The sequence below is a fragment of the Poecilia formosa genome, unplaced genomic scaffold (genome assembly GCF_000485575.1).
Source record: "Poecilia formosa unplaced genomic scaffold, Poecilia_formosa-5.1.2 Scaffold11, whole genome shotgun sequence".
NCBI lineage: Eukaryota > Metazoa > Chordata > Actinopteri > Cyprinodontiformes > Poeciliidae > Poecilia > Poecilia formosa.
The window spans coordinates 4,933,087-4,956,013 of record NW_006799950.1 but is presented as its reverse complement, the minus strand read 5'-3'; the positions used below and the strand labels follow the sequence as shown (position 1 = coordinate 4,956,013).

The 22,927-nt window shown below is 39.3% G+C and overlaps 3 protein-coding genes across 10 annotated transcripts in view; all 3 read left to right on the top strand.

Moving 5' to 3' along the window:
* Positions 1–1,118: 1,118 nt before the first annotated feature.
* scrn2 (secernin 2) lies at positions 1,119–11,123 on the top strand. 8 transcript variants are annotated; one of them, XR_475751.2, is made up of 10 exons: positions 1,119–1,573; positions 2,234–2,396; positions 4,184–4,365; positions 4,683–4,882; positions 6,172–6,387; positions 6,510–6,675; positions 6,854–7,034; positions 9,215–9,371; positions 9,602–9,648; positions 10,704–11,123. XR_475751.2 is itself a non-coding variant. In XM_007545178.2 (10 exons), exons 2-8 carry the CDS (start codon positions 2,235–2,237, stop codon positions 9,365–9,367), a joined length of 1,260 nt encoding a protein of 419 aa, XP_007545240.1. In that variant the 5' UTR covers positions 1,119–1,573; position 2,234; the 3' UTR covers positions 9,368–9,371; positions 9,605–9,648; positions 10,704–11,123. The 8 variants fall into 8 exon arrangements, 7 of the variants coding, with proteins under 7 accessions (XP_007545240.1, XP_007545237.1, XP_007545234.1 ...); XM_007545178.2 differs by having other exon boundaries at positions 9,605–9,648; XM_007545175.2 differs by having other exon boundaries at positions 9,605–11,123.
* Positions 11,124–12,731: 1,608 nt separating this feature from the next.
* Positions 12,732–15,437, top strand: LOC103133395 (aly/REF export factor 2-like). The gene is made up of 6 exons (XM_007545153.2): positions 12,732–13,073; positions 14,092–14,241; positions 14,323–14,470; positions 14,566–14,614; positions 14,876–15,038; positions 15,136–15,437. Exons 1-6 carry the CDS (start codon positions 12,873–12,875, stop codon positions 15,154–15,156), a joined length of 732 nt encoding a protein of 243 aa, XP_007545215.1. The 5' UTR covers positions 12,732–12,872; the 3' UTR covers positions 15,157–15,437.
* A 551-nt stretch (positions 15,438–15,988) lies between these two features.
* The window catches only part of LOC103133386 (rho GDP-dissociation inhibitor 1-like), a 20,587-nt gene continuing 13,648 nt past the window's right edge, over positions 15,989–22,927 (top strand). The window contains exons 1-2 of the mRNA XM_007545149.2: positions 15,989–16,099; positions 22,579–22,767. Coding sequence (XP_007545211.1) covers positions 22,581–22,767 — 187 coding nt within the window. The 5' untranslated portion in view covers positions 15,989–16,099; positions 22,579–22,580. The remainder of the gene's footprint in view (positions 16,100–22,578; positions 22,768–22,927) is intronic.

Here is a 22,927-nt window from a genome sequence, read left to right as displayed (position 1 = left end):
TTTTTCCTTTCATTTGAATAGGATATATTTCAGTTACCACTTGATTATTCCTTTTCATAGATTATGCAGATTTGCAAAAACTTGTAGGGATTCTCATAATGTTTGCATTTAATAAGAGAGAGATTCAAAATAACAAAAGTGACCGTAACCCAGAACAAGAATGACTAAAAACACAAAGCAATAAAACTCAGAAACAGGAGCGACAGAGAAACTGAATAAGTAAAACACAGGAAGCACAATACCAAATAAAACAGAAACAAAGTTCTATGAAGAAAATCAGTAACTAAAGCATACAACCATAAATATAAAACACTAAACAACATATTAAAAACCTAAAGTACCCTACACAGATACAAAATGAACACACAGAGCTCTAGAATATGACATCCCAGAGCAAGATGCTGCCACCACCATGCTTTTTTGGTAGGGATGTAACGTTTAGATACATATGAAGTATTAGTTTTGAAAATTGTTGTGGATGTGGAAGACTCAAACACAGACAGGAGACTGCCAAGTTAATAATTTATGGTCAGCTTAAAAAGAATAAAAAAGAATTTAAAAAAAAATCAAAGTCCAGAAAAGGAAACAAAAACAAACAAACAAAAAAAAACAAACAAAACAAACAGACATATTAGGCTGTGAACAGACAGGAAAATATTTATGATGTTGTGTATGAGTAATTCAAACTGAAGCCTGTCTCATAACAACCAGAGGAACTTTAGTTGAATCATTAGTAATATTCCTGCTCAGTCTCTTTTATAGACCTCCAAACACATACAGATTTGTAACTCTAATTTTCAACACAGGTTTATCTTATATGCACATTTTCTATAGTATTACAAGACAATGTCATTTTGCAGCTGTAACAGATGGACTCATACCAACAAAAATTAAGGGGAAAAAAAGAGAAGTCAGAAAAGAAGTGGCAAATAAACTGGAGCTAAATTGAACACCCTTCAGAGATTAAAATAAAATAAACAAAGGTCAAACTAAAAGCAACTAAAAAGCAGGGTTAAATCAATTCATAAGAGACCTGAAGCATAGAATACAAATGCACCCCATCCCAAGTTCTCATGACGCCACACAGCACGATTCTGCCACTACCATGTTCCACACTGGCTGATTGCAAACAAAGCGTTTAATTGCTTTATTTTTCGACATTGTCTTTCTTTCCTCTTGCCGCAATTCAATAACGGTTGAAATTTTAAGCAAGACTTAACAGCAGCTATGTAACCAGATTCACACATATCTCTTTGCTTTTCAAAGATTGCACATTTTGGTGTAAACTTGCAGGGATTCCCGTGATTACAAATGCGACGTCAGCTGTGAGTTTGCAGCCAGTAAGAGACAGACCCGTGATAAAAAGAAGAAAAAAAAAAGAAAGAAAGAAAAAAAAGCTGCATCATCACTGTGAACTGGACTCTGACAGACGATGAGCTGTTTGTGGCCAGACGAGACGAGACCTTTAAGTACAGACCTTTGGATTTCTCGGTCACGTGACTCGGTTTCTACAACCTGCCTGTCTTCTCCCCGCTGACCGTCCGCTCCCACCACCGAAAAATTAAAAACACAGGTAAATTTATTATCCCCGCAACTGCACTCTTAGTTGTAGTTTTCAGACGCCGCGATCCGTCCAAATCCAGCCCCACTCCCTCCGATTATTAACTCCCCCCTCTTATTTCCTGGAAATAAGCAGAGCCGAAGCGACAGCTCGGGCAGTGGCAGCTCAGCAGGGCCTTATCTCCGGTAATAAGCAGTGCCGTTCGCAAACAGCGAGCTGCGTTAAACACGCCGCTCCTGTCCCTCGGCACACTTTTTCCTTTTGCTCTCCCCTCTCGCGTTATTTCCGCATCGAAAGCGATTCGCGATGGCAAATGCGTGCGAGGAGCGGTAATAAAGCAACATGGGGGTCGGATTTGTGGAGATTACGGTCAATGAAGTGCTCTGCACAAGACTGCCACCTAATCCGTGCGTGATGTTCAGTGCACCGGCGGGAGCGGACTTTCTTCTGCGAGTAGTTTGGGGAACGGAGAGGTCCCTTCCTCTTGACGCCTCGCATGCACTTTTTGGTGAAAGGGCGGAGGCTCGCTCATTCGTGCTGGATGTCAAACACTCTTGTCAGACTCTCGGGGTTGTTTACACTAGAAAGTGCTTATTTGGCATGTTTTAAACTGCAGCTCTTCCTCACTGTTTCTTTTGCTTTTTTTTTCTTCTCTTGTTGTTGTTGTTGCAGGATGGCACAGGCTCCCATGTCATGTGATTGTTTTGTTTCTTTACCCCCCGGTTCTCGCGATGACCACGTGATTTTTGGGAAGAACTCAGACCGTCCCCGAGATGAGGTGCAGGAGGTGGTCTACCACCCTGCAGCGTCTCATCCTCCAGGATCCACGCTGGAGGTAAATCTGGCCACTACTGCTGCAGCCAAAGCGCCCCCTTTCCCTCTTTAACCCATCAGTGTGGGTTGGCAGAGTGGGATCAAGAAGGTCATCACGGTTCATTTAAAACCATAAATAAATACACAGAGGAGTGATTTGGATTTACAGGGAGCCAGGCTTGTATTTCAATGAAGTTGTTTTGAACAATAGTTGCACTGGATAATGGCTGCTCTTGTGGCTTAATGTTTTACGAAAGTATTCGCACTCCAAGCCTTCACACACACCGCCACAACCGGAAACCTTAACATGTTTTACTGAGATTTTGCATGACAGGCATTCTCAAAGTATTGCATAACTGTGAAGTGGAAGGAAAAGCAAACCTGGTTTTCACATTTTTTTTTATGTATAAAACTGGGAACGTTTGCAGAACATTTCAGCTCCGCCACGTAAATATTTTACCGCCTTTTGCTGCAAGCTGTTGGTGCTGTTAAATGCTTGTAATATTGTTGTCAAAGCAAGACGTAATCAAGAAAATCCATTCACAATTCTTGACACGCCATAAAGAAAACACAGTACTTTTACATAGACCACAGCCACCCTCCACCCCCATTGCATTTGCATATTTGTGCTGTTAGAGCTCATCTCCAGCGAAAAACCTCATACAGTGAAGTACGTGTCTGAACAGCAACAGCAGAAAAAGTCCCAAACAAGCTGAACATATTTATGACCATCCACAGTGTTCATAGGTGAAAACAGTTTAAGTCAATACAGGCATCATTCCCTCGTCAGCGCATTTGAGATATCGGTATCCATAGTTTGGTAATTCTGTAATTTTAAAGCCTCATTAATGCTCATGTCCCGCCATCCTCCTGATGTGGTGACGTCAGCCTTCTGGTGGAGTAATGTCAAAACTGACGTGACATTTAAATGCAACCAAAAGTGTCCTTTAATTTCAAACACAATAAATACCTTTCAGGAAATACGTGGATGTACAAATGTTAGAGCACCCCATGAAATATTCATTCATTAAAAAAAACAAAAAAAACAAAGTTAAAATCTTCATTTATAGAATTGTTTATCATTGGAATGTTGTCTAATTACAAATAATACCCGAATTAACCTAGCTTTTAAATAAAACCCTAACATCAATCTAGAACACCTTAGCTCCAAATTAGCTTAGTGTCAGGGCTTCCTGTAGCCATGACTTACTCGTCTATAACATTGTTCTGAGGAACATTTTTCCCAACTCCTCAGATTTGCTGTGAGATGTTTAGGGGTTTCCTACATATAGAACATGTCTAAAGCTACACCGTTCCAACTCAATGAGGTCAAGATCCGGGTTTTAGCTGTACCCAGGACTGTACATCTCGTTTCTCAGTTAGTCCTGCTGGAAATACTGCTATGTTTTGCCTCACTTGTGATGCTATTTCTTGAAATTCTTTACCGAAGGTTCCACTTTTACCATACCATACCAACTTTATTTATAAAGCATTTTAAAACAACCACAGCTGATACAAAGTGCTGTACATTAAAACACAACATAACAATAAAAATAAATAAAAAAATAAAAAAATAAAGAAAAACTCTTACAGTTTAAAAACAAACATACAATTTAAAACAAGATCCTGCTGGAGTTGAAAGTCAAGTAAAATAGATGGGTTTTAAGACGAGCTGTCCTCAAATACCTTTTGATACAGAAGAGAGAAACCTTTTTCCCTCACATCTTTCAGTCTTTAGGATTGTAGTCTAATAGTTGCCATCTAATCAAAGGTGGTTTTGTTCTCCCATTAATTATTTTTTTTCTGCAGTGCACGTACATCCAGATCCCTCAAGTGGAGAGGACCTATGCCGTCGTCCTCAGTAAACCAGCCTGGCTGTGGGGCGCCGAAATGGGAGCTAATGACCAAGGAGTGTGTATTGGGAATGAGGCAGTCTGGACCCGAGAGCCTGTGGTCCCTGGAGAGGCTTTGCTGGGCATGGACCTTGTCCGGTGAGCTGCTGAAGCATTTACAAATTACTCAGATTCATTTTGATAAAACATTAAAAGTTACCAATATTTCATTGTTATTAAATATTGTACACTTGGAGAAAGTAATCCTCTTTGTAGAGCCGTGTAGATTGTCATGTGCATGTTGTGATGGCTAATTTAAGCTGAGTGTGGCTCATATCGATTCATATTTGCATAGGAAAATACTCCTCTAGCTTTCAGAGCTGCCTCAAACCAAGAAGAACCACAATCCAAACACTCTCTACATAAGCATAGCCCCCAAACTGCATTTCAGTGATCAGCTTGGGTTTGACCTTCAGGCTCGGGCTGGAACGTGGCGACAGTGCCTGGGCAGCACTGACAGTCATCACTGGCCTCTTGGAGCAGCATGGCCAGGGCGGGCAGTGCAAGGAGGAACCAGAACCCTTCAGCTACCACAACACCTTCCTCCTGGTGGACCGCAGTGAGGCCTGGGTGCTCGAAACCGCTGGGAGACTCTGGGTGGCGCAGAAAGTCTCAGGTCAGTTTTTAGAGGGAACATATTGGTTTTTAGAGCCATAAATCCTACACATTTTTGAAAGTATTAAGCACAAATAAGTCCTAATCGACCTTTCGATTGTTCTTCAAATCAGGCTTGTAAGTTTGAAAGCATTTTTTATCTACAAAAAGCTTTTGCTAGACCCTCACTTGTTAAAAACAGGACATGATTGCCATATATGGATGGCAACATCATCTGGAGTTATACAGGGATTTCCATTTTATGTCCTGTCTCAGCACAAAACGTTGCTTAGGTCCACATATCATTAAATAAATCACCAGATGATCCTCCTGCATAAATTGCCATGATAATTAGCTTCAGCTGCATCATCAATCAATCAAATTTTATTTGTATAGCACATTTCAGCAGCAAGGCATTTCAAAGTGCTTTACAACATGTGACATTGAATAAACAGTAAGAAGGAGAAAGAGATTTTGAAAAAAATGATTGGAATTTGAAAAAAAAAAGATCCAGATTTTTAGTCAAAACGCCATTTGACAAGGACTCTGAACCTCCAGATTTTTCAGTTAAACGCCGTTTAACTGGGACTCTAAACCTCCTTTAGAGTCCTTGTGTCCTTTTCCTCGTGCCTGAGCTAAATGGAGGAAAACACATTTGTAGCTGCAGTCTGATTGCATGTCAGTATTGTAATTTCGCTTCCATCAACCAAATGTAAAACATGAGCTTACAGTGAGTATTTAGGGTCAACAAACTAAACTAACTACAGAAATTATGTGTCAGACCACATGGTGTGACGGATGTGGCTGATAATCTTCTAAAAAAAAAAAAAAGTTAAGTGCAAAAACTACATTGTTTTTTGACCTTTACTAGACTTAACTATCGCCACTATTTTGTCTTGGGTTTGCACTAATGCCTGGATATGACTTTCTAAGTGTTACATCATAATTCTTCAGAAACTTTGAGCTGGGATCTCGGCTGCCTTGCTCTTGCTTGTTCCCTTCCTTTTTAATTATTACTCAATTTTGGTCATGGAAATTAATGCAATGAGCAACAAGTCTGAACACAATTGAAAAGGATAAGTTTTAAAATTGATGATGTATGCCCTTTTGCATGCTCACTCTCACTTTTTGGGCAAATTCTGCTTAAAGGATCAATCTCTGATGTTGCATGGATTACACATCCTGTCAGGCCAGGGAATATGTGTGGACTTTCTCAGTAATTAGTGAAGCTAACGTTTTGAAGGAAGAAATATTCTGGATTTTATTTAGGCCTGATAATTAAAAAAAACAAAACATGTCTTGTCTTTTCAGAGGGCGTAAAGAACATTTCCAATCAATTAACCATCCACACTGAGATCTCAGCAGAGCATCCAGAGCTACGAAGCGTGGCCAAGGACCAGGGCTGGTGGGATGGCCAGGGAGAGTTCAACTTCTCTCAGGTGTTTAGTCCTGAAAACCCTCCGGCCAGGATGGAGCTGGCCAAGAAGCGCTACAAGGGAGGCACAGAACTGCTCCAACAGCACGATGGTAAATGTCCCACAGTACCATTTTTATGACTTTCATTCATCATTCTTTTAGTTATGGCATTTGTAAATGCGAATCTGTGCAATGAAACCCAGTAAAGATGCTGATCGCTTTGTGTTGTTCAGGCTCAGTGACGGCGGAGGTGATGATGACCATTCTGAGGGATAAACCCAGCGGCATCTGCATGGACTCTGGAGGATTTTGCACCACAGGCAGCATGGTGTCTGTCCTGCCCAGAGACGCTAGCCTTCCCTGCATTCACTTCTTCACTGCCACCCCAGACCCATCCAGGTTTGTCTCAAGCTACAACAAGAAGCAGTTGGACTCTTTGGAATCTGTCTAGAAAATACCAAGTCTTGGGTTTGACTTTAAAATGACTCTATAGGCTGCTCCACATCAGCGTACTCTCTTTGTCTTATGAATCTATCAATCTCTGTTTCCCCCTCACCAACACCCAACACCTCCTCAGGTCTATATTCAAGCCTTTTATATTCTCGGATTGTCCCACCCCGGTCCTGAGGGTGGTCTCTCCGCAGTTTGGACCAAGCGACCCCGTCAGGAAGCAGCCGCGCTTTCAGAGCCGGGTGGATCGCAGACACGATCTCTACAAGGCCCACCAGGTGGCGCTCAACACCATGGAGACCAAACCGGTGGGGGAACGACTTACGATATTATTAACCTTTTTGACAGAGACCATCTGTGCTGGACGTTAACAACATCCCAGTTACACGGAAATTGGATCTTGGCATTTCAGCTGTTCCAACACAACATAGTAAACATCTTAGCAAAGAAACTACTTTAAATTTGATCTTCAATTGTATGTTTAAGTGGCATATTGGCCACTCTAGGCACAGACTCGAATAAATAAAGCCCAAGTTTGACAGTGACTGCTAGATGACATTTAAAATTGCTATGTTTACTGAATGGTTGCTCATGGTGGGTTCACCAGTTTGCAAATTTGTAACTCCACCTCATATCTGTAAATTGCTATTTAGCCTCAATGTTCGCAAACTAGTGAGTAATTTCAGAAAAGCTCAAATCTCTCGTACTGAATTTTGAGTTATGCTTTGAGATTATATATAATGTCTATTTCTATTTATTACGGTTCTGGTTCCTGCTTAACCGGTTTAATCTAGTGGATAATGTCTACAGGAGTCGCACATCCAAAATTTCCTCACAGTAGACAAGACGCAGATGAGCTAAGATAACTTTATAAAGTAACTAAAGGTATCACTTGTCTAAGAAGGCCATGAAGAATGTCTCCAAAGAGCAGAGGTTTTTTTTTTTTTTCTTTTGCTGTAGGTTTTTTTTAGCTAATGTCCTGTCTGAGATTCGGTGTGTAATTTAGAAGGTAAACAGGTCACAGACAGTCCAGTGCCCCGTTTGGACTGACATTACTCACTATAACAAGAATCTAAAATAACCCATGAGGTGTTTATTTCACTCAGAATGATCTCATACCTTTATTTTAATTTAAAAATGATTAAAAGTTCAGGGACCTTGGTTTAGAAAGATGACCAAGGCAGTATTTGTGTGTATAATACATTACGATAAAAAAAAAGAAAAGAGCTGTTATGATAAAAAGCTGTAAAGGTATCAAACTACCATAACTTATCACATAATTCAACACTAATGAAATGCAGGTATGACCTGTGCAAACTGAAAGTCTTTCCTCTTTAATTTTTTTTAAAATCAGTCTTGTTTCAGATTGTGTAACTACTTTTAATATAAAGAATAGAAAACTTGAGTGAAGAGCAGTTTCTAATGATATTTTCATTTATTAAGATAATAACCCACCTGAGTCTGTTACATCGTTGTCGGGGAGTTCTGTCTTGCACTTCCTTGGAGAATTGTAATTTATTCAAGTTGTTAGGTTTTCACGCGTAAATGCATCATCATGTTGTCTGGACATCAACTTGAGTACAAGTTGTTAATTTGACCAGATCTAACAAAGTCTGTTCGAAAATTCAGATCCATGATGTTCGTTTAAACTACAACTGACATGGCTCCTTGGAAAATAACTTAAAGTTTACCGTATAAACCTGGTGTTTGACAAAGGAAACCAAGCAGAAAATATACTCTCAGAAGACGGCAATTAAAGTAAAGCATGTGCAGTAATTAGAAATGAAAACCAGGTGTGTGGAGAGCAAAAAAAACAAAAAACAAAAAACAAAACAGGCTTAAGTTAAAAAGGAAATGAGACTGTAAGATAACCACCAACTACAAACCCAAATATTTAAACAGCAGATGTTCTTTCATGGGGACTCCAGGGATAAAAGTTTATTTTGTTTTTTTACAGTGACATAAGAGGCATAAGAACATCCACTCATCCAAAAATATTTTTTCTACTATCATATCACAGTTTTATTAACACATTTGGAGGTATCAGTCTCAGCCTTTTCCTTTACAGCACATCAGTTGTTGAGAGGAAACAGAGATTGCTCAACAACAGTTGTGTTTCTGCTGTTAATATTTCCACAGCTGTGGATGTTTAGCTGAGTTAGATTCAGGAAGTTTGGTGTTTCTTGATAAAATCACACTGCTAAAAAAAAAAAAAACAATATGAAAGATTGTTTTTTGAAAAACAACAATTACAGATATCTAAATGTCAAGTTTTTAAAGACTATTTTCTAAAGATCTCCAACAAATGTGTCAGACTTGGACAACGAAAGTACAAATCTCTCTGAATTCACTTCATTTTAACATACAGGAGCTTTACTGCGTTTTGCGGATCAGTCAGATTGCCGCTGCTTCTGTAAGCTTAAACAAATGATTTATGAGTACCATCTGACCCAGGTGGTGTTCTGTGTGTGTCGTGCATCTGCCGCAGGATGAAGGTTTAGCCGTCTACGACATCCTGAGGGATCTGGAGTCGCAGTGTCTGAGCGAGATCTCAGCCATGCTCAGCGGAGAGATACCAGGAGACGAACTGGGGGACCTGTTCTTTGATTGTGTGGACACAGAGATTAAGTTCTACCAGTGAGAAGGTGGGAGGCATCAAGAGCTCTTCTAAGTGTTGAATCTTGTGCACGAATGACTAATTTGGTTTGGTATTCACAAAGTTTAAACATTCAAGGTAACATTTCTGTTGCAGGGTAAATAATATTCAAATCTGTGACAATGAATTTCCTTGTGCAGGTTTACTAATTATTAGAAATTATTTTCCGAAGGAAGGAGGAGCTAATCTGGGTATGGCTGTTGTCTTTTATATCTTTAGCAGCTTTCCTGCTTTAACACATAAACAAAAGCCGCTGGTTCGACCAGGTAGGAATGGCCTGGGATATCTGATGACATCTTTTCGGGATGGTTGGTTTGGGGGGCTGCGTGTTCTTTTTGTGGCAGTTTGGTCTATGTCTGAGCATGATGGGTTCTCAGCCTGTGCCTAAGCTAGGCTATGGTGGGAATCCCTAATATTGGTCACAATGGAAAATGGTACTGTGCTCTCCCTCCCTTGGTCATTCTGGGATCCTGGTGGGTGGTGTGGGGGTTACTGGGGCCTTGTGCAGGAGCCTGGCTGCCAGTGGAGTGGGGTTCCAGTCTTGTTCTGCACTGTGGGACATGGAAGTGGTGCTGAGGCGGGGGTTCAGTGCCTTTCCTTCTCTATCTGTGCCTCTTTGGTCTGATTCTCCTGAGTGTCACTGACAACATGCCTTTGTGATGGCTGTATGACTGCTCTGAGTTGGTGTCTTTCTGCAATTTGCCCTCTTCTGGTCTTAACCTCTGAGTGTTGCAAGCTTTCCACTCTTTGCACCATTCTAGCAACTTTTCACCTTTAGGAGATTTTCATACTGCTCAACACAGACACGCAGCTGCACACCTACTCAGACACAAATAATCCAAATGGGTGAAGGACATACAAGCACAGACTCTCTTTCCATGGAAGTGGCCTGTCTACTTTGATGCAATTTAATGAAATCAATCTTGCAATTAGAATACAATATTGAGATATACTTTTTGCAGAGTAAAATTGCCCTGGTGCATTTAGGCAACCATCCCCACACCAGACTGTGGAGATGTTTCCACAAGTGTGACATGTGAATTTTATTTGTGTATCAAAATTATTTTCATTTTTTGTTCTTCATAGCATGTCACCTTTGACTTTTTGTTTCTCATAGCCATATTCTCCTCTCCCCCCTTAGTAATATAATCTAAAAAAGAATCCAAATGGACATGTGTGTGTTATAAACTCTGCCCTAACCATTTTCATATCTATGTCGGCAAATGCCAGGTTGTTAGCAAGTCTTCTTCAGTGCAGAACTTTTGTCAACTTTCTACTTCTGATCACTAGGATGTGTTCATGGTTTTGTCCTTTGTTACAGCTCCCTCAGGTGGACACTCCCCAGCACTCATGGCATGGCAGGAAAAGCCCTGGCACTATTAAAAAGAAAAATCTCCTGTGTTCCTTTCTTTGTCTGGTTGGCCACCGCCTCACTTATGCAACCTGCATTTCTGACCCCAATCCATCATTAAACGCAAACTGAATGTCTGAGCTGCACATGCAATTGGAGCACATTTATCATCCGTATCACCCGGGGAGCAATGACTGCACCTCATTAGTGAGTATACTGATGTAGACTACACGGGCGCTCATGTAGAGCTGTGTGATTGTTGCACAAATACTCTGAGTAGGCATTTGTTTAAACGTTTGTTTGCTGCTGCAGATGAATGAGTGGTCATCTGGTCTGAAGGCTGTCCATAGGGAGACCTGTAATAAAGGAAGTGCATAGCCTGTCCAAAGTGTGTTGTATAGTTTGCGTCTGTTTTTCTGTTTTGGCTCACACCTCAGCTAATGATGGGTAGGTAACGTGTTGATCAGTCTGCCAGATTAAATAAGCAAATAGGATAGAATAGGTGTTCTTTTCCGAGAGTGGATTTACGGCGGTTGCACTCTATACTGATTGCAAATGCACTCTATATAGAACTATTTTAGTAAAAGTGCTACTGGTAATAAACTTCACATCGATCTGGTACATTAAAATATATATGAGAAGTTGATTTTTCAAAATGTGCCTCCCTGCAAATGCACCTGAAAGAGCGCTGAACAATGACATTGAAACAGTAAGTTAAATATCATCTAACCAATATAAGTTGTTTTGAAGAACAAAAAAAAGCAAAATCCATGAATTAAAAATAAGGATCTACCTACTGTAGGTGGATGCTTATTCAGCTATCTGAAAAACACGACTAAAAATATAACATTTCTGTGTTAAATATTAAAAAATATATAATTATACTAATTTTCACTTGGAAAAGCAGAACATTTATGGTAAAATCTGTGCGATTTTAAATAACCCTAAATAAAATCCAATGCAACCAATTACCTTCTGCTGTCTAATGTGTAAATATAGTCTGTGTGTAATTTTATCCCTCTATAACTATGACTGTTCTGTGACGACGCCAGAGGTTTCTTACAAGTCAAACAATGCTAAGACCAAGAAATCAGCACAGCAGACAGGTTGGGGTAAAAGTGGTGGAGAGGTTTACAGTAGCTAGTTTATAACAAAATATACCTAAGGTTAAACCCATCAACTGAAAATGGAAAGAGCATTGCACAACCCACAAAGACGATACCATCTGGCTACATTTACTGCCTGGAAAAGGAGAGTATTTATCAGGGAAGCTGCCAAGATGCATGCATAACTCTGAAGGAGACCAGAGATCAACAGCTCAGGTGGGTAAATATGTTGACAGGATTAGTTGTGTGTCTGACCCTTATGGAAAACTGGAAAAAGGACAGTCAAAAATAAACTCTCTCTACAATCTACAACAAGCCATGTAGGAGACCAGACAAATGCATGGAAGAAGGTACTGTGGCCAGAAGACGCCAAAATTACAGACATTGTGAAATGCTCTGAGCAAACTGTCCATTGTGACATAAGTTGCAGCATCATGCTATGAGGACATTTTTCTTAACCAGGAAAGTTTATGGGAAGATGAGTAAAGCATTTTTTATCAACATTTAAATAAATATTAGAAACAACCTTCAATTTTATTAAGTCACTTAACAAGCAGTGTCTACTCTTGAAAAATATCTAAAAATATGAATAACGATAACAATGCTACAATATCCTTGGTTCATTTTTAGATGCAAAAAGCAATTTCATTTTAAGCACACTTAAGGAACGCAGAGCTTTATTACAATTACTTGAACTAAAGGGAACGTACACTGTCGTAATATAAAGTAGTCATCCAGATCTAGGTGTATTTAAAGTTTAGTGGTTCTAAAAGGGAAAAGCGTTTCCAAACGAATTTTGGTTGCCTTAGGAGAACTGGCCACTCAAAATATGGCGGAAGTGGCACATTCTCGTTTTCACTCCGGTCCAGTAGGTGTCAGTAACACAAAGCAAACTTGCAATACAACACAGTAGAAGAAGAACAAGGACAGCTCGGAGGCTGATTTCAACATCGCGCCAACGTAAATCAGTTGGTAAACGTCGCAAGTTTATCGTCCATTTCCATTGTTACCTTCAGAAAGTTTCAACGGCGCCATGGCTGATAAGATGAGCATGTCTCTGGATGAGATTATCAAGATGAACAAGAGAGAAGGCCGCGGCGGAGAAGGAGGAGGCTTCAGGCGGGGAGGAAGTTCAGGTCGAGCCGGTGGATCGTCGAGGCCGCCGGTGGCGGCGAGGAGCCGAGAGAACAACTTCCACCGCGACAGGAACAACAGAGCAGCTCCTTACACCAGAGTAAGACAGAGAGGCTTTAAATAGTTGGTGGTTTGTGTCTGAGCAATACTCGCTGTAACTAGCTTCTCTCTATTGTTTAAATCTTGGTAAATGGACGTGCATCAGTACCTGAACCACTTTATTTAAAACTAGTTTTATTGCCTGCAAACCCCTTTCCTACAGTGGCAGCAATGACAAATTCCCGTTCAGAAATATTTCCACGAGTAAGATGGACTGTCATAATGTTGGAACTCGAGAAATGCCACCCATTGCTGCACAGTCTAGAATTAAATACTATTTATGTATGTAAACATACATAAATAGAAGAAACCTGATTAGAAAGAACAGGCAGCTGTATACCCTGATAAAGCTTGTGCAACTTATAAACTTCAGGCTATATAGCGAAATGACACACACACACACACACACACACACACACAAAAACCCTGGGTTTGAATGTAAAATGCATGAGGCCAGATTTAAGCATGCTGTTTGCTCTAAAAAAATAACACGTTAAAGGGACTGACTCCATGGTCAGCAATGTTGCATAAAAAAAAAGTATAATTAGTTTAACCAGTAAAAAGCTATCAGGCTTTGTTTAAGATGGCACATGACATTATCTTTGTGGATCACATTTTTCTAAGTTTACATTTGAGACAAGTTTCAGGTAGAAAGTGAAAGTATTGGGAAAAAGGTTTTTCATATCCTTGGTTCTAGAGAGTATAGCATAAAAGCATCGGCCAAATTTCACTACAGGTTTAAAGTCTTTAAAGGTGTTTTGAATGCCATTTTTACTACTAGTTACATGAAATGATCAAACTAAAACAACATTGTGCTATCATTTGACAAATAAACCCAGTTTTTTCAAGAGACAACACAGTAGATGTGGAGGAGAATAACCTTTAATGGTCAACACAGACATCAAACTATAAACAAAATAAAGAATAATTCGGTGGGTTGCCCATATACTTCTGTGTTCATGCTTGTTCCTGTGAAATTCATCAGTTTTATTAAAACATTACTTTTTTGCTCTCCACAGCCCAGAGAGCTGCCAGACAAATGGCAGCATGACATGTTTGAGGAGAACGAAGGTGGAGGAAGTACAGTACCAGAAAGAAGAGTAGATGGTAGTAGCAGCAAGCTTGTGATTTCGAATCTGGATTTCGGCGTTTCTGATTCCGATATTAAGGTGGTTTTGCAAATTTTTTCGATCTTGTTTCCTCTAATTGTGAGGTGCCCACATAACTTAGATTTACTCTCTGCTCTTCAGGAGCTGTTTGAAGAATTTGGCCCCATCAAGACTGCATCGGTACACTATGACCGGTCGGGCCGGAGTAAAGGAATGGCAGATGTCTACTTTGTAAACAAAGCTGATGCCATCAAAGCCATGAAGAATTATAATGGTGTTCCTCTTGATGGTGAGTTTTTTTTTGTTTTTTGTTTTTTTGTAACTGTTATCTATGTCTTGGGTGTCACAATAGAGGTTCATGATGTCATTGCTTTTGCTTTTCAGGTCGTCCTATGAAAATCCAGCAAGAATCATCAGAAGTTCAAACACAGAGGTATGCAAAACTTGATAGCAGGTGATATTTTTTATTTTTGCTTTTTGCTTTAGAGTGAAGAAATATGAGTGATTTTGTGTGTGTGTGTGTGTGTGTGTGTGTGTGTGTGCGCGCGCAGCTGACTTAGAGGTTTTGACCGCAGCAGGCTCGGTCAGCCCCGGTTTGAAAGAAGACCAGGTGGGAGCAGTGGAGGTTTCAGAGGTCGAGGGAGGGGAGGTGANGTGTGTGTGTGTGTGTGTGTGTGCGCGTGCGCGCGCGCAGCTCAAGCAGAGGTTTTGACCGCAGCAGGCTCGGTCAGCCCCGGTTTGAAAGAAGACCAGGTGGGAGCAGTGGAGGTTTCAGAGGTCGAGGGAGGGGAGGTGAAAGAAGACCCCAGCTGTCAGCAGAGGAGTTGGATGCTCAGTTGGACGCTTACAAATCAGAGGTATGCTACTGAATAACACTTTTTTGTTGTTGTTTCTGCTTTCTCTGTATATGTTCATATTGATAATTCTATGATTATGATCTCTTTCTTGTTTTAGTGTCAGATGGACACCAGCTAAGAACGCTCAGGGTGCTTCTTTTTTTTTCTTTTTTTTTAACAGTATAATGCATCAAACGTTTTGAAGCCATTTTATTTCAAGGACCATTGTGTAAACATTTTTATTGTATAATTTTTTTTTCATTGCTGTGTTTAGGGCAATTTTCTTTTGAGAATACATTCAGTTTATATGAACAATAAATTGTCCAAAGCAAGTAATTCCATTTGGATTCCCTTTTTTATATTGTAAATGTGATTCTGTGACAGTCTGTTTACTGTAACAATAAATGTTATATGAATCAATGTTGTCACTTGTCACTATCTGGCCAACATGTTGGCATAAAGAAACATATCAACAAGGTGTCCAAGGCATGGACTAAAACTGTTTTTTGTATTTGGCCTCCTCTGTCTGTCGCTTAGTTGTCATTTGAGGTGTGGTGTGAAGTCTGTGAAGGACTGGGGAGCCATGTCATCTGCTGGTGTTGGCAGTGCCACAGACCCACTGCATACATTATACAACACATTGTTGTAATTCATGCAAAACGAAGCCTTATCAAGTACTAAGTTCCTTTATTGTGCTGCACATGACATTTCAGTAGCCTCCCGTTTATGTATTGCAAGTAATTTTTATTGATCTAAATATTGTATTTGTCTGAGAAACAGACTTTTGGGTGCCCAGAAGTACCTATTTTCATTTTATTCAAAATATTTGAAATTACTTTATATATAAATTCTGTCTAATCCTTTATTATTTCATGACGCCATTGTTCATGTTAACGCAGGAAGGAAAGACTTGAATATCAGCTCGCGGCCGCAGTACGTCAGCCGCGTGCAGCGCGCGCGGCCCCGTGCCTGTAAACGGGGCGGCGCCTTTCCCTTGTTCGCCATACTTGCACAAGGGCTCAGAGCAGCGAACGCACTTACTGCAGAGGCACCTGAAATCACTGCGGCTTTTTAACTTTAAGGTGAGTCCTCGCGGTGTAAAAGCCACCCGATAACATTGATCTGAATCTATTTCCGGTCTTCGCTCTGCTTTGAGTCAGTCTTGATGCTGCTCGCTCTCTGACGGATGATAACTTGTCACGCTCGGGCTAGCCGCAAGGCACTGTTAGCTTGGCTGGATTGTTTCCTAGCCGCCTGTCTTTTCTCCTAGTCCCACCCTGTAAGAAAGGGCCGACGCCTAGAAAAGTTGAGCCTTATTTTAAAAATGTTTATTCATTCAATAATATAACGTCGTTAATTTTGAGAACTGGTCTACTGTCGCTGAAGTGTTGTAGTGTAAAAAGCAACATATACAACGGTTTTCCTGAGGGGAAAAAAACAATCCTGGTTGTTAGCTTTGTAGCCTTCACATTCATGACATTTACACTTTTTTCAGAGGAGCAGTTTAAATTAATCTCTATGGTAGAATGCATTTTCCTGTTTACATCTTCCACGAACTATTTTTTTTAATATTATTACTATCTTAGGGCTATACACATGATCAAAATACAAATGAAATTTAACTTGCCATTTCACTGACGACTTTCAGACTTGATTGAAATATATCTGTAACCTTGTTTTAGGATCTTTCACAAAAGTTTCATAGCTATAATTATGTAGCTATACTTTATAGGTGCAGCACTGAAGCGTTGAGCTGATCTACCTTTATATATCTTAACGAGTCACATCATGTAGACCAAATAGCAGCTGAGCTGAGCATCAAACAATAATTGCTGCCATATTTTCAGCTATGAAGATTTAAAGTATTTCATCAAACCATCAATGGAGGAAATTAGTTTAAATTGATGGATACTGTTTGTTTTTCCAAACATCTTCAATTAGTTTCATTACCACATTTATAATAACGTAAGTATTTTCCCATGGCAAGAATGAATATAACAGCTCATTCAGTAAAATAAGTGAAGTTGGACAAACAAAGAGGAAATCTACTGCTAATAGATGATGTTTTATTTGAATTCATTTTGTAAAGAGATTTGATTTTTCAGATGGCCAGCACCATCATAGAAGCTGATGATAATGCAATAAAGTGTTTTTTTTCCCCCTGAATGCCATGCTGTCACTTAAAAAGAGCTGTTTAACAATGACTTTTGGTGGTTTTTGCCTTTTTATACATTAATCGGTATGAGAGTCTCATGGTTTTGAAGTATTATGATTGTAAGTTTGTGACATTTACCCTGATGTATTCACTTTTATTCAAAAGAGAAAAGGAGCAACTACTCTTTTTACTTCAGGATATTGTCTATATTATGTTTTATATAGCGTTCATTAATTTTGTGACATAAACTTTAGCAAAACAAATATAAACACCCATTTTATATTGGTATTATATTTTGTGTGCTTTTTGAATCTTTTCCTGATCTACTTTCTTTAAAACTGATATTAGCTGATTCATCTTTGCCAATTGCAGATTTAAAACCGTGTTGGTTCAAAGTGATGGGACCCCTTTTGGTTTCCACATTATGTCCTTGTTTTCTTTCTAGACTGGATGTAATTTCTGAACTTGTTTTGTGAGCACAGGGAAAGTGTATTGCCTCCTCTGAGCAGTTGTGTGCTTCAAAATGTTTTGGATCAGGCAGCGTTGTACTACGTTGATTCATTCAGCTGGAAAACAGCTGAATGGTACCTCCTCTAGCATCTCATTAAAAGTACTTTAAAATGTATGCAAAATATAAAGGAAATATTATCAGTATGGAATCTGTAGTAGAGTGCTTTGATGCCTTTTGATGTGCCGTTTTTTCCTGTTTAATTTTATTTGACTGTTTTGCCACTGCAGCTTATAGCTAAGATTCGGGTAGAGACACAAGGAAACATTTTGCTCATTAAGGTCGACATCTGCAGTTGCCAAACATGCCTTTCCCTTTCAAGGGTTTTGAACATGTCGGCAACGATTCAGCTACTAAACTAGTGATCAAATTGTCTTTACAGCATGCTGCAAATTACAAAATGCCTACAAAATTCATCTGAAATTATGTACCAAGTTTTGTTATTTGTGCATGTTGAAATGTTTTTGTTGTTGTTGTGCCTGAACCATAAAATTATCACTCAAAAAGTAGCTTAAAATCAAACCTATTTCCTCAGAAGTGTTCAGACATTTGCACTGAACTGAAATGAAATTGAAAATGAAGAACTGTTAGGAAAGACCAGCCCCAAAAAAAAAAAAAAGTGGAACAATGTTTGAGTTTGGATGTTGGTTTTAAATTGTAACACAATAAACATAAAAGTGACAATGAAAATTATAAATTAATTGTAGTTTCTTTTTTGGCAAGAGGTCACATAGATTGTAGGGTTGCAACGATATGTCCCTGCATACAGTCACAAGCTCAGAAACAAATATGCCTCCTGAAATTAAAAAAACATCGTCAAATAGACGACGTCAGTAGATCAGTTTGGTCAGACAGGGCAATTGTAGTAATATAGAGCACAGAATAACTGCATATAATCATAGCTGTAATTGTTGACACTCTAATGCACTTGCGTCAAACTCCAGGCCCTGGAGCCGAATCTGGCCTGCTGTAGCTTTTTATGTGGCCCTCTAAGCTCCAAATTACATCAATAAGTCCTTCCAGTTTTTCACAAATCCTCAAAATTCACACAAAATCAACAGATCCCCACATTTTTTTCTGATTTTACTGAAAATTTTCCCTCAAAATTGGTCAAAAACATTGGGTTTAATTGACTGCTGCCTCAGCCTTACTTGATGTCAAGTTATAGTCCGTGATTGACACATCGAGTCATAAAAAGTCACATTTATCATCATACATTAGCGTAAATATAACAGTTTCTTACAAATATTTCCAAATTAGCATCACAAAATATGTGAGTTTGATTACAAAAAAACACCAAAACAATCTCAAAATCCTGGAGGGACTTTAATATTTATTAATATTTTAACAGTTTAATGGGTTTTATCAGTACATTCTGGCACAACTGGCCCTTTAAGAACAGTCAGATTTTTGATATGGCCCAAAATGAAACTGACTTTGACACCCCTGCTCTAATGGAAGTGGGAGTGGAAATAACATCAACTTGAATCTTGCTGTAAACCTTTAGGGTTATCAGGGTCAATTAGTTAATTGTGTTAAATCACAAGTCGTATCAGAATGTAATTTTTCAAAATAAATATAAACGGTATGCAAATTTTCCAAGGGCCATAATTTTACAAATTGTTTGTACATGAAAGTAGCTACAGCTCATAATAGTGTAATGTAATCGGAAATGGGATTAAATCACGTATCAACACAGACAGCATAAGAGAACCAGGATATAGAAGTGAAGAATCCCAAAGTTTGGTTTATAGGAGCTTCTGCTGCACCAATGTATAAGGTGCCAGCATCACTCACTCTCCCTTTGTGTAAAGTTTCCTGTCCTATTCAGTGGCTGGCTTGATTGTTTCTACACAGAGCTGGGTGTGGTGATTCTCTCTCATAGGATTACTGTGAATCCTTTGAATCTCATGTTAACACTTTGTGTGTTACTTCAGTACAAGTGAACAATTTGACAGGATAAGAACTATAAGTTATATTGAGAATTCATCTACCAAGGCATAAATCAACATTGGTCATTATCTCACAGCTACTGGAGACACGAGGCTCTTCAATTAGCCTTTTCTATGGAAGAGAGAGAAGTAAAAGCACTGAATTTAAAGTCATCAGTTACATAGTTTATTTACAAGCTTCTCATTTTTTAATTTATATATAGCGTTGGTCTATTCTGTCTCTTGCAGATTTGATTTATTTGTGATGACTTTAATATCAAATGACTTTTTTTTTCAATAAAATGTTTCCAGTCAATTATTTCAAGTATTCTGGAATAATACTTGGAATAATTGACTTCCAAGTATGAGCCTGCTCTGATTTTGTATAAAGTTACGTTACAATTTTACCCCTAATAATATCCACAAATCCAGAGGGATGCTCGAAGATGTACATAGATCTTTTATTTTTATCACAAAACGTGGGACAAAAAACCTCTCGACTCGGTCACATTTTTTTTCTGGTAGAAGACCAAATGTATCTAGGTTTTGTGGAAAATTGAAGGGGGATATGTGAAACAATTTTTTTTTTTTTTTTTTTTTGTGGCTTCGACATTCCTGTCATGACTGCTAGTTTGAGCAGAGCAGATAGGAGACCAGGACAGTGGTATGCACAGAGAGTCACACTTTACTGGGGATGAAGAATCATGGTGATCATATGTCTGTAATGTAAGGAGGAAACATCAGGTCTCTATGCAAACAGCTTGAAGTTTGCTTTAAGGTAACTTCTCTGGTCCCCCTCATACAGAAGTCCTCTAAATGCTGCATGGGGTCTTGAAGTCAAGTGATGATCTAGGGCAAGGGTGTCAAACTCCAGTCCTCAAGGGCCGCTATCCTGCAACTTTTAGATGTGCCTCTGCTGCACCACACCTGAAAAGAATAATTAGGTCATTAGCAAGGCTCAGGAGAACCGATCTACACAGGGAGGAGGTAATTAAGCCATTTCATTCCACTGTTTTTTACCTGTGGCACATCTAAACACTGCAGGACAGCGGCCCTTGAGGACTGGAGTTTGACACCCCTGATCTAGGGTGACTGTACAAAAAGAAATGATCAGGATCCCTCTGTGTGCACGCACCAAGTTTGTGAAATATTATCTGAGAAGACTAAATCCGATCATTTTGTCAAACTGGATCTGTACAAAGCATTAACAGCAGCGGTTTCATTCACTAAAACGTGTGTGCAAAATATGTTCTTCACTGTGTTCAATGAAGAAGATTAATTTATTTGGAGGTTATTTAAGTTCTAATAAGCGAGACCAGCACTGCACATAAAAACATCAGTGGTTTACTGTAGGATGGAGGTGAGAGTAAATATCTTGAAAAATTAAGTAGAAGCTTGTTGAACCATAACAAACGTGTGTCCTTGAAATGTCTGAAACTTGTTTCCACCCATTTTTAAATCAGTTTTATTTTGGAGCTCTATGCAGTGTGAACAAATGTCCCATTGTTCCTAACCAGATATCCAACATTCAAGGTTCTTTGGTTTATCTGTGACTGGAAAAAATGGCTCTAATAATGGGGCTGCAGCCAATTACTTTCACTGTTTTTAACCTAATAAAAACTTAAGCTCTCTAAATAATTTAACTAAAATCTGGAGGGTGCTCTGAGATTCTCTTCACTATTCCATAAATTGATAATCTTCTACTCTTGCAGCGTAGAGAGACATAAAATAAACTATTTTTATTTAAAAATTTTAAGAAATCAGTTGCGTCTTTCATAACAATTGGTGTCATTTCAAATATTTTATTGGCATCCCAAGTCCTTAAGGAGTTGTCACTTTGGAATTTCCTGGCTGGATATGTGTTAAATAAAATTAACATCTGCAAAGATAATGTTTAATGCGAGTGTGTTGTGATCATCTCACAGTTATTAATTTACTTTACCCAAATGTCTCTGCACAGCTTTAACCTGAAAATTCTTCAAGAAAGAGCCCCATCATTCAGTTTACTGCTCTGTTTTCCTCATCGGACTGCTTTAGCTATTTATTATGTTGGAGTAGCTACACCAAATTTTTTTAATAAAAAAACATCAGCCTGCGCTAAGACAGTAGCTCACAAGAATCGACACAAATCCTAGAGGTTTAAAATATTTAGACTGCATTGCTTCAGTCTCCCAGCATGTCTGTGGGGCTGTTGCAGGCTGTGGGTGGGATGGCTGTAGTGTGAATGTCGAGACTCTTGGAGTAAACGGAGCTCTTCCTGCTTTTGTTACTCACTCTGTTCTTGCAAAGGAAATCATTCCAGTGCTAACCTCCTAAGCTCTTCCATGGGGAAGCGCAGAAGGACCCGTTATTTGCTTTCAAAATAACCAGCTGTTCCTGGCTGCATTGGAGCCTTCATTCCTGATGTTGTGGTTAAGAGGACAAAATAAATGTTCTTAATTCAGAGGAATTTCCTGGACTGCAGCCAGTATTTTATATTTTAGAAAAATAACTCCAATATAAATAGAACTTAATGTAGTGACTGTAATGAGTGCAAGATGCTGTCTTTTGTTTTTAGCATCCTGTTGGCTCAAGTTTGTCATTCCAGGGCATGTCAGTCGTTTTCCCATGACCTAGACGTCGCCATATCCTGGTGGAGAGGCTTTCTGTCATGTGATCCATGACGCCTAATTCAATTCATGACTCATTTTGATGACGTTACTTCAGCGCAGGTTTCATATAGCAGAGCTGGGGCAGCAGCATCAAGATAAATGAGGCTTTTTGTACAACCTGACAGCAGCACACCAGATGCGTTGGAGTACAGAATACAAAACCTCTTCAATCAGGATTTGAAATTAGGATGATTAAATCTATCTATAGGTGTTCATCTTTGTTTTGGTTATTTCTTTGCACTTCTGTTTTCTTTTACATTTCTAAATTCTCAGCTTGCTTTGCTGCTGTTCTGATGTACGTTATTCATTTCTCCAGACATGGCTGAGGATGAGGTGACCCCAGAGCAGCTAGCAGCCATCGCCGCCGAAAATGAGGAGCCAGAGCCAGTAAACTATAAACCACCAGCGCAGAAGTCTGTGAAAGAGATCCAGGAGCTGGATAAAGATGACGAAAGTCTACGCAAATACAAAGAAGCCCTGCTTGGCCCCGGGATCACTGAAGCTGGTATGTCACAGTATGATTATGTGCCTGATTGGGGGAGGAGGTGCTGCTGCTGCTGCTGTCGAAATTGTTTCTAGAGTTTTATGGTTTAAGAAGCTTAAATCCTAAATCCCTTCTGGTGTAAACAATTGCTTTTGCTGTGGGATTGTGTTGGAAATGAGGC

What these genes read in the sequence shown, in the direction of transcription:
- scrn2 (XM_007545178.2), top strand. Translation starts at nt 2,235, where the DNA reads ATGGCACAGGCTCCCATGTCATGTGATTGTTTTGTTTCTTTACCCCCC. An exon ending in CTGGGCATGGACCTTGTCCG is followed by an intron (nt 4,366 to 4,682) that starts GTGAGCTGCTGA and finishes TTTGACCTTCAG; the next exon opens with GCTCGGGCTGGAACGTGGCG. An exon ending in GCCACCCCAGACCCATCCAG is followed by an intron (nt 6,676 to 6,853) that starts GTTTGTCTCAAG and finishes ACACCTCCTCAG; the next exon opens with GTCTATATTCAAGCCTTTTA.
- LOC103133395 (XM_007545153.2), top strand. Translation starts at nt 12,873, where the DNA reads ATGGCTGATAAGATGAGCATGTCTCTGGATGAGATTATCAAGATGAAC. An exon ending in GAGCAGCTCCTTACACCAGA is followed by an intron (nt 13,074 to 14,091) that starts GTAAGACAGAGA and finishes TGCTCTCCACAG; the next exon opens with CCCAGAGAGCTGCCAGACAA. An exon ending in TTTCTGATTCCGATATTAAG is followed by an intron (nt 14,242 to 14,322) that starts GTGGTTTTGCAA and finishes TCTGCTCTTCAG; the next exon opens with GAGCTGTTTGAAGAATTTGG.